Here is a 16,661-nt window from a genome sequence, read left to right as displayed (position 1 = left end):
CAGTACCCTAAGTAGGTCAGTGCTTTCCTTATCTCATTTTCAAATGTGAAACTGATGCTCAGAGAAGTTAAGTGACTTCCTCAAGGTCACACAGCCCAAAGGTGGTGGACTGGAACCCAGCTCCCTGGCAAGATAATCTTCTTGCCCATTGTGATGAGTGTCTTCAGCAGTCCCCATCCTACCCCACCCCTACCCCCACTCACATGCTTCTCCACTGCTTGAAGGCTCCACTCTTCACTGTCACTCAGCTGGCCACAGTGAACCTGGAGGGATGTGGGAGAGGGACTAGCAGTGACCTCCTTAGCCTCCTATCTCTGTCAGAGGGCCCTCCCGATGCCTGGCACACACCTGTCCCCACCAACACATAAACACTCTAGTTTGTGGGTTTCAATGATAAGCCAACCACATGGCTCCAGGAAAACCCCCTCCTCCAGGAAGCCTTCCAGGGCTAATCCAAATAAAAATGAATTTGGCTCATCTCTGCCTTTTCGGTCAGTTTCATCAACAGCACAATTCAGGTGTATAGTGAGGGAAGGGGGTGACCTGGAACTCCTCTCCATCTCCCAGCCTATGGAGCCCTTTATGACCTGATTATGGAATCAGTGCCATTAGCCTAAGCCTCCCATCTCCAACTTTTCTGAGTTGGAGTTTGAGCTGCTTCTAAGTCTGGGTAAGGGGAAAAGTCCAACATTTATGATGCATCTGCTATGCCTTAAGAACTTGGGAGGATGGATGAGTGAATGAATGAATGAATGACGTGATCAAGTGCTTTGCCTTACATGTGATTCTCACCATCCAGGCCCAGAAAGGTTGAGTGACATGCCCAAGGTCACACAGAAGAAAGTGGGAGAGTTGGGACAGTACCAACCCTTACCTTCTCTGCCCGCACCTTCCACTCTCCAGACCCACTCTCGTCATCACCCACATTAAACTGTCCCTCCCTAACTTCCCTGTGTCAGTTACCAGAAATCCACTCAGCCCAGCTTTCATACTTCGTGAAGTCCCTTCCCCAACTCTTGCTTGAGTGCTTGACACAGAAAATCAGAGGGGAAGAGGGAGGGGTGGCAGTCCGGGGACCCACTGCAGGCCCTGCTAGCAAAGATCTCCACCTGCGTCACCAGCTTCTGGTGGTGCTTACTCAGAACTGCTCACCACCTGTGGGGCACCCCACGGTGACTGCACTGAGGTCCCCTCCCACATCCTCCCTTCTCACTCAGCAGCTGCCTGCCTGCCTCTGCTCTAGGTCCCCTGCCAGGAGCAGATGAAGAGACCAGTAGGTTCCCAGGAAGCTCACATCTGGCTGGGGCAGGATGGGGTGGGGGATGCGATTAGGGGGCACAGAACCTCACACCTAAGGAAGAAGGAGAAGGCAGACTGGGTGGGTAGGAACTTAAAGACTGTGGGAGCTCGGGGGGGGGGTCATCTGGGAGGCTCCCAGACTGGCAATGAAGCATGGGAGGGGGGGACAAGTAGAGCCTGAAGAGAGGGGACACTGCAGGTAGGAGCTGTGCTGGCAGTGCCGGGTGAGAGGTGGTATGGGGAGACGAGGATCTGGGCAGGAGTGATGTCCATTGCCCTGGGGGGGGGGGCTTGAGCGCCAGGCTAAGGAACTGGACTTTGGCGCGTAGGGTGAATCGGAGAAAGCAACACTGGAGGCAGGAAGACCAGGACAGGGCCTGGGTGGGACTGAAGGTTAAGCTCTGGCTGAGGCCCCATCTATGACTCCCATGGGACAGGGAGTTGAAAGAGGCTGGATGTGGTTGACATAAACAGATTGGCATTTCATTGTTAGTAGATGGGGAGGACATCTACTTGTTCCTTTCACCTGGACCCATCTCCCAGGAAAAGGGAAGGTTGGGACCCATCTAAGTTGCCCCAAAGGTTGCTATGGGGGCAATCAGTTCCTGGGCTGTCAAAACAGTTTGATCCCAGTACAGAGCTGGGAGGCTGAATGAGAACTTCCGAAGGCCAGATCCACCCCCTGGACATCCCCCACCCCAGCATACACTCTTGGGCTGCCTCACCCCTTCCCCACCCAGCATGTGCACAAACACAATACACTCTCATGAAGACCCTCAGCGCCCCCATCACACACATCCATACTCACAATCTCCCAAGCAGATACTCAGGCGTGTGCCCATACCCACACCCACACACACAGTGCAGTCACCAACTCAAAGACATCCACACGCCCACACCCACAGTGTCTACATTCATAACTGTACATAGGATACTTGAGTTCAAATACCCAAGAGCCATGCATACGCTTCTGCTCCACCCCCATATGCAAACACACCTTCACCAACACTCACACAAGGCTTCTTGCTCACCAAAAGAAACACACACTTGCACCTACTCTTGCTAATCAGAGAGCTTGTCTGGGGTCCAGTGGCAGCACTCAGTGGTGGGCACTGGGGCTGCAGAGGGGGTTGAGAACCCAGCAAAGCTGCCACACCACTCATCCTCACCAGCTTCAACATGGCTAATCCCCATGTAAGGAGCTGGGTGGCTGGCACAGCTGGGGAGAAGCGTGGGCACACATCACACGTCAAATGCCAGAGACCAAGCGCCGCCCACTCCTCAAAGGGATTTATTATCCCAGAACTGAAGAACAGAGCCAAAGATTCTTTCCACTCAAAGAATCTGTAATCAAGGTGCCTGGAGCTGCAAGCTGCAGGGGCCCAGAACTCATCCAGGCTGCCCTGCACCTGGACGGCTTATTTCTCGGAGAGCCTTCCATTGACCACATTTCCATCAGGCCCCAACATCCCTTGCAGGGCTTCCTGGTTTCCTTGCTTGCACTTGCTATCATTTGCAATCCTACCCTTATTTTGCCCCCTGGTTTTCTGTCTCCCCGATCCCTCCAGACTATGGTCTGTGGAGGCAGCACCTGTCTGGTATGTCTCCGTCAGTGCTGTTTGCAGCGCCTACCACACAGTGCCTGGCAGTGTTCAAGAAACATGCCTTCTATTGATAGATGGGTGAATGGATGAATTCCAAGAGCAGAGACTCAGAGAGGGCAATGGGGCTTGTTGAGGAAGGAGCTGGTGAGTCAGCCCTCCCAAAACATCTGCCCTGTGGCACCCCCTGTACCCTCTGCCCTTGGGATCTGGTAGCAGCTGGGAGGTTCAAGTCTGCCTGTGGTGCCTCTCCCAGATGTGAGGTCCTGTTACTCGGGAGCACAGGGGTGGAGCAGCAGGGCAGGGCCTGTCAGATGCGTGTGCACCGGGGAGAGGGGCGTCCTGGAGGGGTGCTTCCCTACTAGAACAGGAAGGCACAGGCTTGGAGAAGAGGCAGACCATGAATAATCTGAACACCTTTCAAGAGCTCTTTATTGCCAGGGGTGTTCTAGAAGGTGAGGGGACAGTTGTTGGTAACTTCTCCTGGTAGCCAAAGTCCCAGGTAGCATCTTGCTCAACAGCATGCACCCCCACACCCCAGCCGCACCAGGATCACACTCTTCCCCCAACGCTCCACCACCCTTCTCCCCCCCTGCCTTTGCTCACGCTCCGCCTTCTGTCTAGAATATCCTTTCCCTTCTTCTCTGCCTGTTGACCTCCACCCATGCCTATAGCCCACTCAAATGCTATCTCCACTGTGAGGCACTCCCTGTGCTCCAGCTTCTGCCACCAGAGTACCTGCATTTATTTCCTTTGGCCAATAGTGGTCTGAGGGTGTCCCTGCCTTCCTCCAGACTGAGAGCTTCGGGAAGCCTGGAGAGTCTGACTCCTCTCTCTGCCCTAGTGTGCAGCCTGGAGCAGGGCCCAGAGCAGGGTTTTGCTAGAGAGAATTAAATTCAAGTGATCTGACTCCAACCCCTTCCTCCCCAATACACAGCACACACATACACACAGGCCTTTCTCCCCTAGGAGAGGGCTGAAACCTGGACTCCTGGCCCAACCTGAGCCAAGGGGAGCAGCAGTCACGGCAACCATCTCCTTGCCCACAAGAAGAACAACCTTGCGGATGTCTTCCCCTTGGGGCAGTTGCTCCTCCCTAACTCAGGCCTCACGGCCGCAACACAGGAAGTCCTTCTCAGGAGCCTGACAGCCCCACTCTTTTCCTCGACAAAGGTGGGCTACCCAGGCCACTCCTCCCACCTCCACTTCTGCACACTGTCCCCAGCCCTGGTTCCCTTGGAAGAGGCCAGCTCGGGCACAGATTGGGACTAAAGGAGGGAGGCAAGCAGTGCTCAGAACTCTGCCAACAGCCCATCGGATCTGCTCCTGCAGGAGCAGAAGCTGGGGGCGGGAGAAACCAAGGGGGCCATGTCTCCCCCAGTCAGGCAGATGGGACGCTGAGGAGACCAAGCCAAATACCCCTTCCTTCCTTTCCTCTCCCTGCTCTCCCCATGGCTCTCCCCACTCCCCCCACCCTCCCCCTCCAGCAGCTCCGGAAAGGTCAGGCGCCTCTGAAACCTTTAATTCTGTCTTAATGAGCTCGGAGGAGTCCCTGGGTGCACCAAAGCCAGCTCATTTATCTGTCTGCACCCCAATTCTGCTCCTTATTGAGGTAATGGTGATGTGGGGGTGCTAACCCTTCTGTTCCTAGGATAAGAAAAAGACTGCTTGCCCCCTCCACATGGGAGAAGAATCCAGAAGGCGGCAGAACCGAGCCCACAGGCTCGGCCAGCAACTTCATCTGCCCGTTCAAGGTGGGCTAGAGGGGTGGTGTGAGAAGCCCCAGACTTCTCCCAGGTCCCCATTTTCTACAACTTCAGCCCAGCCTGCTGCTCTCAACACACACACACACACACACACACACACACACACACACACACACACACACACACACAATGCCACCCACCTCTCCCTTCCCTGCTCTCCTCTCCCCCATCCCGCCCCAGGAGGGCTCTTACCAAGATGACAGCTGCCACAGCCCCAGTCTCCTTGTCCGCCAGCGGTATGACCAGCACTGAGGGGGAGAGGGCAATGAGGTGGTCCTGCGGGGCCAGTGAGGCTCAGAGATACTGAGCCAGGACCCAGGGAGGGAGACAAAGACACAGAGAGAGAGAGAGCCTGGGACAGAGACACAGAGAGACCCAGAGACCCAGAGAGACAGAGGGGAGTCCTGAGGTGGTGACAAAAACAACCACAGTGAAGACCCCTGCATGGAAGGAAGCCCCCTCACTTGACAACCTTCTTATGATCCTCCCAGCAACCCTGAGAGGGAGGGAGGCAGGTAAGGCTGAGCACCCCTATTTTACAGATTGGGAAACTGAAGTCCAGAAGGGGAAGTGACTTGCCCAAGATCACACAGCAAGTCAGGTCTCCTGACTCCCAGTCTTGTGCACTTTCCACATCGAGACAGAGGACAGAGACCTAGAGAGACTGAGACACGAGGCAGAGAGACATGGCGGACAGGAGGCATGGAGAGGAAGAGAAAGAAAAACAGAGATAGTGACAGAGAGAGCATGACAACAGCTATAGCCCATCTAGCAACAGGCACAAACTCATCATCACTGCGGCCACCGGCCACCGAGCCCTAGCATCTGGCAGGCCCTTAACATGCGTTATCTTATTTGCTCCTCCTTGCAACACCCCCTCAAGGTAGGTTCTGTTGTCCCCATTTTACAGATCAGGAAATTGAGGCTCAGAGAGGTTAGTAGCACAATAGAGAGAGAATTAGATGGAGGGATTGCTACAGACACAGAGCAAAAGAAAGGAGACAGAGAGATGAAAACAGGAGACAGATGTGATCTGGGGAGCAGGAGCAACAGTCCCTCCTTGCCCCTGCCCAGCTCCCAGCCCTTACCTTGGGTGTCAGGAGCCAGTGGGGCCACCAGCTTGGCCAAAGGCTTCCCAGGCAGGTCCGAGAGCCCCAGTCCATTACAACCCAGCCGCTTCCGGGAGATCACAGCCTCTCTGAAAAAAGGACATGGACCCACTTCTTAGTTCCTGGATCACAGAGAACAAGCCCTGGCCCAGGGACACACAGCAGGCTGGTCCCTGCACATGTGCAAGGATCTGGACGAGTTGACCTGCTGCAGGGCGGACGCGAGGAGGGCAAAAATAAAAGAGTTGGGGATCCTTGTCAGCTATAGGATAGCCTCTGGTGCCTTTGGCTGGCTATGTGAAAGGTACCTCAGGGGCCAGCCCAAATCCCCAGAGCAAGGAAAGCCAGGGCTTGGAGCTAGGCTGCCTGAGCTAAATCTTACTGTGGCTACTACTTGACCTTGGGCAAGTGACCTAACCTCTCTGAGCCTCCCAGATAATCATCACAACTAAAGTTGACCAGACATTCCCTTTATGCCATGCACAGTCCAAGCAACTTACATAGATGAGCTCAGAATTCCCGACAATCCTCTGAATTAAATATAATCATCTCCATTTTCAGGTGGAGGAACTAAGGTACCAAGAGATTAAGTAACTTGTCCAAGGTTGCATGGTTATGAAGTGGTAGAGCCAGGATTTGAACCCAACCAGCTGGCGCCAGAACCCATACTCCTAGCAGGATGCTTGAACCTTCCCAAAGACCTATGGGCGTGTGAGCCTCCAGTAGGGAGTAGGCATGAATGTTGAGGAGGCAAAGGGTGTAGGTGTGATGGAGGGAAGAGGAGATGGATGTGGAAGAATGAATTTCTCTCTGCCCTCACCACACATGCCGTCCTCTCCCTCCCCCTTTCCCTCAGCCTCTGGCTCTTCCTGCTTAATTAAGTGCCTGATTTTTCACCAAATGTCACTCCCTGATGATTAATTGTCCTGGGTTCCTCATCTCTCATGCTGCCTCCACTTAATTGTGTTTGTAGGAACTGCCTGGCCTAGTAGCTAGAAGAACAGCTTGGGGAGCTGGGACTCCCGTGTGTGTGTGTGTGTGTGTGTGTGTGTGTTGGGGGGGTCACTAAGGGGAGACCAGAAAAGGTCAGATGAAGAAGAGTGCAGGCACTCTGAAAGTCTCCCAATCAGGAGATCACAGCAGCTAGAGAAATCGAGGACAAAGAGGCTGAGCATCTCAGCAGGTCACAACGTAGCCTTCTGGACCAGACCTGTTCGCTCCTGGGCCCTGGTTCAGAATCTATCAAGAACCAGCCGTGTCTCCCACCTTCTAGCCCTAACACTCTGGACCTTTAAGGCTCCTGGTGTACTGGGATCCAGTTCTGGGTTGTGACTGTGCCAATCACCCCAGGAAGGAAAATAAATCTAGGGTGGCAGAAGGGCAAAGGAACCCACGTTTTCTGATGACTGAATTGATAAAGGCTGGGACTTCATGGAGGCAGGGGCTGACCTTGGTGACCCTCAGGCAAACCACCCTTATGGACCCCATCCAGCCACATGGCCTGGGACAATCTGGTTATTGGGCAGCCACGAGGTGGCGCTGGTCCCTGCTTAGCTGGTTAGTGGACTCTGCAGCTTTATTCCACTGACCCCAGACGGCACCCCAGGATCCGGGGCTGCCTTGGCCTCCCTCCTTCCCACCAAGGGACCCTGATGAAGGAATCTGCCTTCAGTTTTTCTTCTGTTCTGCACAACACTCTGTGCTTATGGCCTCGAGACTCTCCAGCTCCCCGCCTCACAAGCTCCAGACATCCAAAGGCCTCCAGGAGGCTTGTCCTGAATACCCCTTAGATTGCCAAAGGCACCCAGTCTCAATCTAAACCTACCCTTACCACCACTACCTCCAAAGTGGCACAGTCATCCACCGGGTCCCTTGAAGCTAGTTCACAAACTGTCCTAGCTGCCCCCCTCTTCCTCACCTCCCCTAGCCAATGGGTGAGTCACCTCCCATGCAGCTCTCACAGCTGTCCCCTGCTTTCCATTCCCAAGTCACTTCCCAGCTCACACAGAGCCACCTCTCCCTTGACCCTGTAGGAACCTCTCGCCTAGTCTCCTGCCTCCTGTCAGGTCCCTTAAATCCATCCCCTGTACTAGAGCCAGAACAAGTTTTCTCAATGAAATACTACTTATGGGAACATTCTACTTGAAACATTTCATTCCATGGAGTGTTTGTTCCAGCGTCCTTCTGAGTCAGGTTTGATACTGAGGACTGAGACGAGAAGGAGGCAGATATATACCTCACTCCAAGAGTCTCCATGTCATGCAGGGACTGACATGCAGACAAATATTTGAGTGCAAGAGTGAGGGCTCTGACAAAGGGAGGAAGAGTGGGCCCAGCCTACGCAGGTACAGAACGGAAGTGGGGTCATAGAAGGCTTCCTGGAGGAGGAGATGCCGGAGTTGAGTCCTAAAGGACATTCAGAGGTTAACAAGGCAGACAGGAAGGAATGTGCAAGCAGGGGGAACCCTGCCCTTGCAAAGGTTTAAAGGAGAGAAAGAATGTGTGTCTGCTGGACAGTCCAACTGTAAGGAGTTGGTTTGGCTGGACAGCAGGAAGGGAACCAGGGCCCTGAGGAGCTGGGCTTGAACCTGAGGGCAGTGGGAGGCCTGAGCAGGACTTCAGCAGAGGAACGTAAAAGTCAGGTTTGATTGCTGGCTGCTGGGAATAACTCTCACTAGACGGGGAGAATCTGAGAGACCAGAAACCCAGTCTCAGTGAGCACCCCGTAGTCTCAGTGGTCCCTGGACAGCAGAGGAGAGTCTGGGCTGGGGCAGGTCAATGTTTTCTGGGCCCAGATCTCCCTCTGAGTGATGAGGCCTCCAAGGATCTTCAGCCCTCAAGAGTCCCACACCTTGGTACCTTGCTCTGTGACCTGCCCTCCCCGGCCCAGCCATAGGTGGCCCCAGACAAGCCATGCTCACCTCAACCCATCCCCATTCGAGCTGTTTTTCTTCTGTTGTACCTTTCCCAGAACTGCTGTCCCCACCCAGATGGGGGAGGGGGCTTTGTCTACTGCTCACACCCCAGATGGCTCTTTCCTCAACTCAGAGCCCCAGGTCTGCTTGTCTCCTTTCCCCTCCTGACTCTCCCACTCTCCTGTTCCCTCTCCGAGCTGATGTTGAGGGGCGAGGGGACTCCACACCCTTGGCCAGCTGTCCAGGTTGAAGGCTAATGAATGACTCAGCCCCAGGGCGCCTGGGTGGTCATGATCTGCCCCACTGAAGATAAAGACAGATGGGCACAGAGTGGAGAGAGGAAGGGGTGTGGATTTTATGACAGTTCCGTCCCTTTAACAACTATTTGTTTAGTGGAAAGAGTAGACGGAAAGGCTTTCTGTTGGTGGGTTCAATGGCCTGGAAAAACCTGGATGTCCAGGCCCCCTTCCACTCATCTGAGACCCTTCTTTAGTGTAACCTCAAGCCTTTTACTGACACCCCCACTCCCAGCCTCGACCGCAGTCTGACCTTTCCTCTCTCTCGGAGACCAGGCCAGGACCTGGATCCCCTTCTTCCTTTCCCTATCCCAGAGAGTGAGACTCCAGAGATGGGAAATAGACTATTCCCTGTGCCCTCAGGACAAATCAGGGGGAGAGGCAGATTCTGCAGTGAGAGGGAACAAGCTCTGAGGAAGACATTTCTCAAGGTTGGGCCCTGGGACCCCTCAGTGGTAGTGGAGGTAGACAAACAGCTGGGGCTGGTGCGGGAGGTGTCTCCCTTGCAGCTGAAAGGTCCCAGATTTTGCTGCACTCAGCAGTGGGTAATCAGAGGCTTTAAGATGGCAGGAAACACAATAAGAAGAGGAAAGTGGCAGGACTGGGGACCGAAACAGTCTGGGAGATAGAGCGGGCACCAAGAAGAGAGGGGGTGAAACCTTCCAAGAAGCCTTTCGCCCAGGCAACCTCCAGGATTCTCTCCCCTCCAGCCCTGAGGCCCCTTGCAGCAACTTGGAATCCAGAGCTGGACCAGCCCTCACATGTCAGTGTCCGATTCTGTCATATTACAGAAGCACAGACTGAGGCCCAGAGAGGCTGCATGAGATTGTACTGCAGCCATGTTGTTCTGCATCCCAGATCTCCCAACTCTCGGCCCAGGGTTCTGCTTATGGACGGAGCCACTATGGCCCAAGGCACCTTTTCTGAAAACTGGACCTTCCTTAGTGACAGGGAACTACGGAGCAGGCCTCCTAGAGGGCCTCCATCTGGGCCTTGGAAGAGAAGTGGAACGTGGGCTGGTCGGGATGGAGACCAGGGCAGGACTTGGCCGAGAAGCAGAGAGCACATCCAGCACCGGGAGGCAGGAAGCCCAAAACACCCCGGGAAGGTGCAGCTGCGAGTCTGCGGGCCCGAGGAGCGGCAGGGGCACTGGCAGGAGGGGCTGGGCAGCTGGTGACCGCCGCACTGCCCCGTGGTCCATCCCCACCCTGCCGCCCCACACCACCCTTTGCCCATTCTCTGCCCTTCCTCTTGGCCTTATCTGTCTTTATGACCCGCCTCCACTTCACACCTGCTGCTGTTTGCCAGTCCTCCAGGGTTTCCTGGAGGAGCACCCCCTGCACCGGGCACTGCCAGAGCCTTGGGCTCCACCTCGGCCTCCTGTTGGGGACAGTGCCACAGAGATCGTCCCTGGAAGTACCCTGTAACTAACCCCGCCCATTTTCTAGAAAAAGAGACTGGGAAGTAATTTTCTCAAGGTCACTCGCTGAGTAAATGTACTAGGACTTGGGGTTAGAGGGCCACCAGCAATCTCTGAGCTCCTACTGTGTGCTAGGCATGTGACCAGCACAGGCCTGCCTGACTCTCATTCCAGGGCTCTTCCCATTCTCCACATCCCTATGTCTCAGCCCTAGTGGAGGAGGTGGGCTGACCACCAGACATGAAGGTGGAGTGCAGATTTCATCCCAATTGTTGCCAGCCTGAATGAACTTTGATCTCCATGTCCCAAGAGACACCCCTTCCCCATCACCCCTCCCCCACCTTACTCCTGGGCCTCCTGGGATTTCTAGCCCTGTCTCTCAGCAGGCACTCTTCTCTCTATCTCCACTGAACTCTAGGCTAATTGTATTGAGACATTCATTCTTAATTTTCTTTTTTCTTTTTTGTACCTTTTCCAAAGGCTTCACTAAGTCTGAAATGGTTGGGGGTTGGGGGATACTGAAGGAATCTGAGCCCTCTCCAAGATGCCTGGACTGCAGACCCCCATCCCTAGCAGCAGAAAGCCTGAAGGGAGTGTTTATGGTCTCAGAAAGGGCAGAGTGAACCTGGCAGGATGCTGAGCCCAGGATCTTGTGCCCCTCTCCTAAGAAGGCCTTTCTAGCTGCTTTGAAAAATCTTCCTGGATAGGGCAAGCTCAGATTAAGCAAAGTTCTTGAGAATTAGGGGTGGGGGTGCTGGCTCAGAGGAGAAAGGAGGACATTATAGCTTTTTTTTTTTTTAAGATTCCAAAGATCTTTCTGCTGTATGCTGCCATCTTACAGATGGGACAGCAGAGGCAGAGAGGGGCATGGCTGGCTTCGTTTTCACAATCCTTGAGGGGAGGAGTGGTCAGGAAATGCTGAAGGGGAGAGTGACACTCACCCCCCACCCTGTGGGGAAATGGAATGGGAGAACAGGAGGTGGGAAGGCCCTGGAGTATTGGAGAGATGCCAGCCCCTTCCACAGGGAAGGGTTGGGGAAAAGACCAGCATCCAGGAATCCAGGACCACCAGCATGCCCTGCATGGGGACCTGCAGCATCCCCAAAGAGCAATCCTTTCCATGGCCTCCGTAAAGGTGAGTATCTTGCCAGCCTCAGCTACTACCTGAAAAAGCCACAGCCTTGGATGTCCTGGCCTGTTGGAAAAGCTCCCCCCAGGGAGTAAAGTGCTGCCTTCCATTCACACACACACACACACACACACACCCCTCCCCACCCCTGTGCCCACTCAGTCCCCAGATCCCAACCCAGTGCTCCCTAGCCCTTGATGGCCCTGTGGTGCTTAGAAGTCAGTGAGCACATCCTCCATGCCCTGCCCTCCTCTGGGCCAGCACTCCTGCCTGTCAACACTTTCTCATCTGACAAGTTCCACTTCCCCTCATTGTTCCCTGAATGGCCAATAGCCAAGAGACCATGTCCCAGGCCTGGCTCTGCCTCACACTAGGTATGTGGCATAGGACACATCTCATGAGCTTTGCCCATCTGGAAAATAAGGAAGCTGGATTCAATAGGCTCAGAGGTGTCAGGGGACCATGGGGCAGTGAGCCCACATTTCTAAAGTCAGTGATTCCAACATTCTGTCACAATGAAAACAAAGCCAGACATTTAGCATTCATAGTTTTAAGTGTTTTACATGTGTTAAACTCATTTAACCCTCCCAACAACCCTATGAGATAAGTACTATTATTATCACATTTTGCAAACAAGAAAACCCAGGCACAGCAAGATGAATATCTTGCCCTAGGTTTTTCAGCTACTAAATGGGGAGCTGGGATTTAAACCCAGGCAACTGGGCTCCAGAACCCACAGCAACACAGCACCTCTGAGCTCTGCTCTCCAATGCCCGTGTACTCCTACAAGTGCAGGGTTCAGTGATCCCAAACTCTGTGATTCTGTGACTCTGTGAGAACCTTCCAGGCAGTTTCCCTAGCCTGCTGGGGTTCTAAATGATAAACTGTAGCCCTGGCATTCTGAGACTCAGCTCTGAGGAGGCGGCAGCAATTTAAAACTTTCTGGGAGAAAATCGACCAGCTGGCACTTTCCCTGTGCCGTCCACTTCCCCAGCCCAACACAAAAGAAGACACTGCTTCTCCCCTCTATGCTGGAGTCAGTGACCCAGCCAAGGAACCCCACCTGGCAGGGAAGCTGAGGTCAAGTTCAGATGGGGAGGGTCAGACCAGATGACCTTGAAAGGTGCCCAGGCCTGAGGTCCTTGACCATAAGAGAGGGCAATAGGATGGAGGATGGCTCACCGCACTTTTCCTTCCTGGGGCAGCTCGTGGGGAGGGTCCTCACACACCAGCCGCGACTCCCTGTCCAACAGGTAGGTGTAGACAGTCTCCTAAAACAGAGGGCACTCGTGAGACCCCGCAGAGAGGCCCTGCCAGCTGCCCAGTTCCAGCCTATACACAGTTCCAGGTGACAAGGTCATGGGCCCCCAGGGGGTGGGCCCAGGCATCTGATTGTTTTTATTCCCCAGGTAATTATAACGTGCAGTCAGGGTGGGAAAACTCCCTTATGAACTTACCACTTCACTGTCCCCTCTTGGAAGGGGTTCTGGGCAGGCAGTGATCCATGACCCTGCCAGTTTTTCCTTACTTATCACCCTAAATCCAAGGCACTAGGAGAGGGTCTGAAGGGCTGAAGGTGCAGACAAATCCCCCACCCTTATCCAGGATATTTCCTTGCTGTGAGTCCAGCCTCAGCAAACAATAACTCAGTGTCCACTCAAGGCCTTACTTCAGGAGGGGCTCAGAATGCCCCGGAAGCTTCCCTCCTACCTCAGAGACACAAACAACCCTACAAGAAACCACATGCTGTGACCCAAGCTGGGAGGGCTTCCTGGAGGAAGTGACCTTAAAGCTCTAACTGGAGTGAAAATTAGACTCATTCAGGGAGTGGGTGAGGCCCAGAAGAATAGCTTCTGGGCTGAGTAGCAGGTATGTAGATGTGAGAGTACTGAGCTTTTATGGAACTGACAGTGAGGGTAGGGGCACAGGAGGTGGGCTTGGGGTCAGCAGGGACTGAGCAGGAAGAGCCTGTAAACCAAGCTGGGTAAGGATGCCAGGGGCTGCTACCAGGTGGAGGTGCTGTGGGGTGAGCCCTGAGAGACAGGAGCAGATTTGTATTTTGGAATGATCACTCCCAGAGTGAGATCCAAGCTCTGCTCAAAGATTGTCATCTTTGGCGTGTCAATCCACTGTCTCCAAGGGCCCAGAGCAGTCTCAGCCTCCGTACCAGGTGTTGGAAAAATCAGTTGCCTTCACTGACCCACACACAAAAATCCACATCCCCTCCAGACTGGACTGGCTACTCTTAGGGATCCACAACCAACTCCTGTTCAGCACAGCCTTGCAGAGCATCTCTGCTGCCCACACTGTGTGACGAAGGAGACCCAGATGCCAGTGCTGTAGCAGAACCCATGCCCCAGTGACAGAGCATCCAAGTGCTCAACTAAGTACCCTGAGGGGGGGTTGTTTCTCAGTGGGAGAATGGAAGGCTCTCTTCTCTGCTCTTGGTATCAGGGAGGGCTTCTGGAGGAAGTGACTTTGTAAGTATGGAATCCTCAGCAAAAGCAGTTGCCTTTCATGACTGTGAGTCCATAATCCTGCCAGCCACTCTTGTTGCCTTTGGCTGTCTCCAGCCAGCCCCCACCTTCTCCCAACCCCCAGGAGATGGCCCAGTCCTCCTTCCAGAGAGCCCAAGCCAGACAAAGTATAGTGTGGGCTGGGGATGACAGGGCCTGAGGGGAGTATGAGGGGAAGACACAGGCGAAGTCTGGAGCCCCCTTGTCCTCCTGGGTGAGGGTCCAGGTGAGGAGTTCAGAGATGAAGAAATCAGTAGGAAGGAGGCCACCCACTCTGCATCTATATCCAGCCTCCTTCTAGTCATCTAGCCCTTTTTAGCAGCCTAGGAGGAGCCTGTGGGATTTGTCCCTAAGAGATTTAAGAGACCCTACAGCACTCAGGGTCACACAGAGAGTCCTTCCCTGGCAGAGAGAGGGGTGGATGGTCCGGGGGTGGGGAGGCAGAGAGGACAGCTTCTCACTTCATTTCCGGATGTCCGTCTGCCTCCCACCCCCTCATGCTCAGCCTCTGGGTTAAAATTAGCTGAGTTTATTGGAGAGAAGAGGGAACTGTTTCAGACACATCAGCACCATCTGCATTCAGGGCTGCCTGTCACAATGGGTGCTGATGAGGGAGCCAGGTGCTAGCGGCTGTCCTCACTGGGAGGGGGAGACCCCTCCTCCCTCTCCCCCTGTCTGGAGACAAAGCAGACCTCTCATCTCCTTCTGCCTCTTAGAAGGCTGAGCCCCTCCATGCAATCCTGCCAAAGTCAGGGCTTCCCTAGCTCAAGCAGGCCTCTCGAACCAGCCAAGGCAGACATTACCTACTGTTCCAGGAACCTAGTCACCTGGACCACTGCTGTCTTTCCAGCACCGAACTTTGGGAATACAATTAATCCGGTGCAGGGAATCTATGCGGGTACAACTAGGCACCTTGCCGGTGACGCTCTGGCCAGTCACCTCTTCTCCCCCCTCCCAGGACAGAATCAGTGGCCACAGAGGGGCCCAGGCAGCCTTGTGGACGCTGACCTGCCAACCTCCCCACCCCCTCCTTTCCAGATGTGTCTCCAACCCAGGCCAGATGTTGCCTCAGTCCCATCCTTCTCAGGGAAGATTTATTTTTGGGTGCCAAAACACCACCCACTTCCTGCCAATTTCACACTCAGTGAAGCTCACTCATTAACCCCCCTCCTGGGCTCTGAACTTCTAGGAGGTTTTGAGAAGGCAGAGCTGAGGAAATGGGGATGCTTAGGTGCCAAGCCCCATGTGTCCCTGTCATGCTGTGTGATCTTGGGGGAAGCATCTGCCCTCTTTGGGCCTTAGGTGGTTTATCCATCAAGCAGATTCAGATGCAACTGGCCCCAGGGGTGGAGGGGTCACCTTCTGAATTACCCTTATTTCCTGGAGCAGAGATTGCCATTGGCTGGTATCTAGAGTACAGTCCCCATTCCAGGCTATGGGGACTCAGTTTAGGCATCTCCTCCAGGAGAAGTCTTCCTTGCCCCTTAGGCTGGATCAGACCTCCCTCTCCAGATTGATAGTCCTCTGCTTCCCTCTATCTGGCACAACTGAGACTCTGCTGCTTTGGGTCCTATGGGCCAGTTTGGTCTGGCCCTGCCAAAGCAACCACAGGTGGGATTCAAAATTCAATAAATCTAGGAGCTTTTTTTCATAGCTAATTTTTAAGCTGGTAATTTTGTATGGCCCTTGAATGATGTTATAAATATCCAAATGGCCCTTGGCAGAAAAAAGGTTGCCTACCCCTGGCCTAAAGGATGAAACAGTGACTGTTCAAGCCAGGTTGAGGAGTGGCCTGGGGCAGCTGAAGAGGGTCAAAGTTTCCTCACCAAGACATTCTGGGCTCAGGCAACCATGATGATCAGGTGACCATGAGCCCAGGCAACCACCTTTCTTTCTAGAGGTCATGTTGTCCAGCATCCAGTCTCCAGGCAGGACACTTTAACTCAGCATAGATCCATTCGTCCAGGCTGAGCCCCTTTCCAGCATCTCCCAGACCTAGCATCAAGGAAGTTCCCTGCATGTCTGCCCTCAACTCCTCCTGCTGTACGTATTCCAAAGCCCATCTGATGCTGCTATGTCCTAGCTGTTATCCTAGATGAGCCCCTTCCATTATCTGAGACATGAACTTTTCAGTTAAGCTCAAAGGCCACTTCTGTCTCAGGCATTCCAGGATTCCTATATAAATTCATTCTTTAGGGCTTAGTTTCAGCCCTCCTCCTCCAGGAAGCCCTCTCTAAACACTCAACCAAACTCTTCACTTCCCCATAAGATTCCTCTGGTCAGGAACCCTTACCCATTCTTTCTTCTTGACCCTGTATGAGGTACAGCAAGGTGCTGGGCAAAGGTTCGGGGGGCAGGGGAAATGTGGAACCAGGTACCTACCACTCTGGGGAGCACGGCTGAAATGGCCTCCTTGACAGCCTGGCGCAAGCCTGCAATGTCGATGACAGAGCCCAGGCTCAGCAAAGCATCCTGGAAGAGAGGAAAGGGCAGGTCAGAGTGGTCCCATCTGAGCTTTAGAAACTCTGAGCTTAAACCAGAGCCCAAGGCTCTCAGAACTGGAATTCCAGGATCTTAGAATCTCAGAATCTAACAACTCTTAAGGTCCTT

At 53.9% G+C, this 16,661-nt stretch overlaps 1 protein-coding gene across 1 annotated transcript in view; it reads right to left on the bottom strand.

The window, feature by feature from the left end:
- Positions 1-16,661, bottom strand: part of PDE2A (phosphodiesterase 2A) — a 56,180-nt gene that overhangs the window by 13,918 nt on the left and 25,601 nt on the right. Inside the window, exons 3-7 of the mRNA XM_087822219.1 lie at positions 16,434-16,523; positions 12,718-12,806; positions 5,755-5,864; positions 4,859-4,914; positions 204-263 (exon numbers count right to left, since the gene is read on the bottom strand). Of these exons, the coding sequence (XP_087678345.1) occupies positions 204-263; positions 4,859-4,914; positions 5,755-5,864; positions 12,718-12,806; positions 16,434-16,523 (405 nt within the window). The remainder of the gene's footprint in view (positions 1-203; positions 264-4,858; positions 4,915-5,754; positions 5,865-12,717; positions 12,807-16,433; positions 16,524-16,661) is intronic.

The sequence above is a fragment of the Miniopterus natalensis genome, chromosome 11 (assembly GCF_054644295.1).
Source record: "Miniopterus natalensis isolate mMinNat1 chromosome 11, mMinNat1.hap1, whole genome shotgun sequence".
NCBI lineage: Eukaryota > Metazoa > Chordata > Mammalia > Chiroptera > Miniopteridae > Miniopterus > Miniopterus natalensis.
Note: the sequence above shows the minus strand (reverse complement) of the source record. Positions and strands in the feature narration are given on the sequence as shown.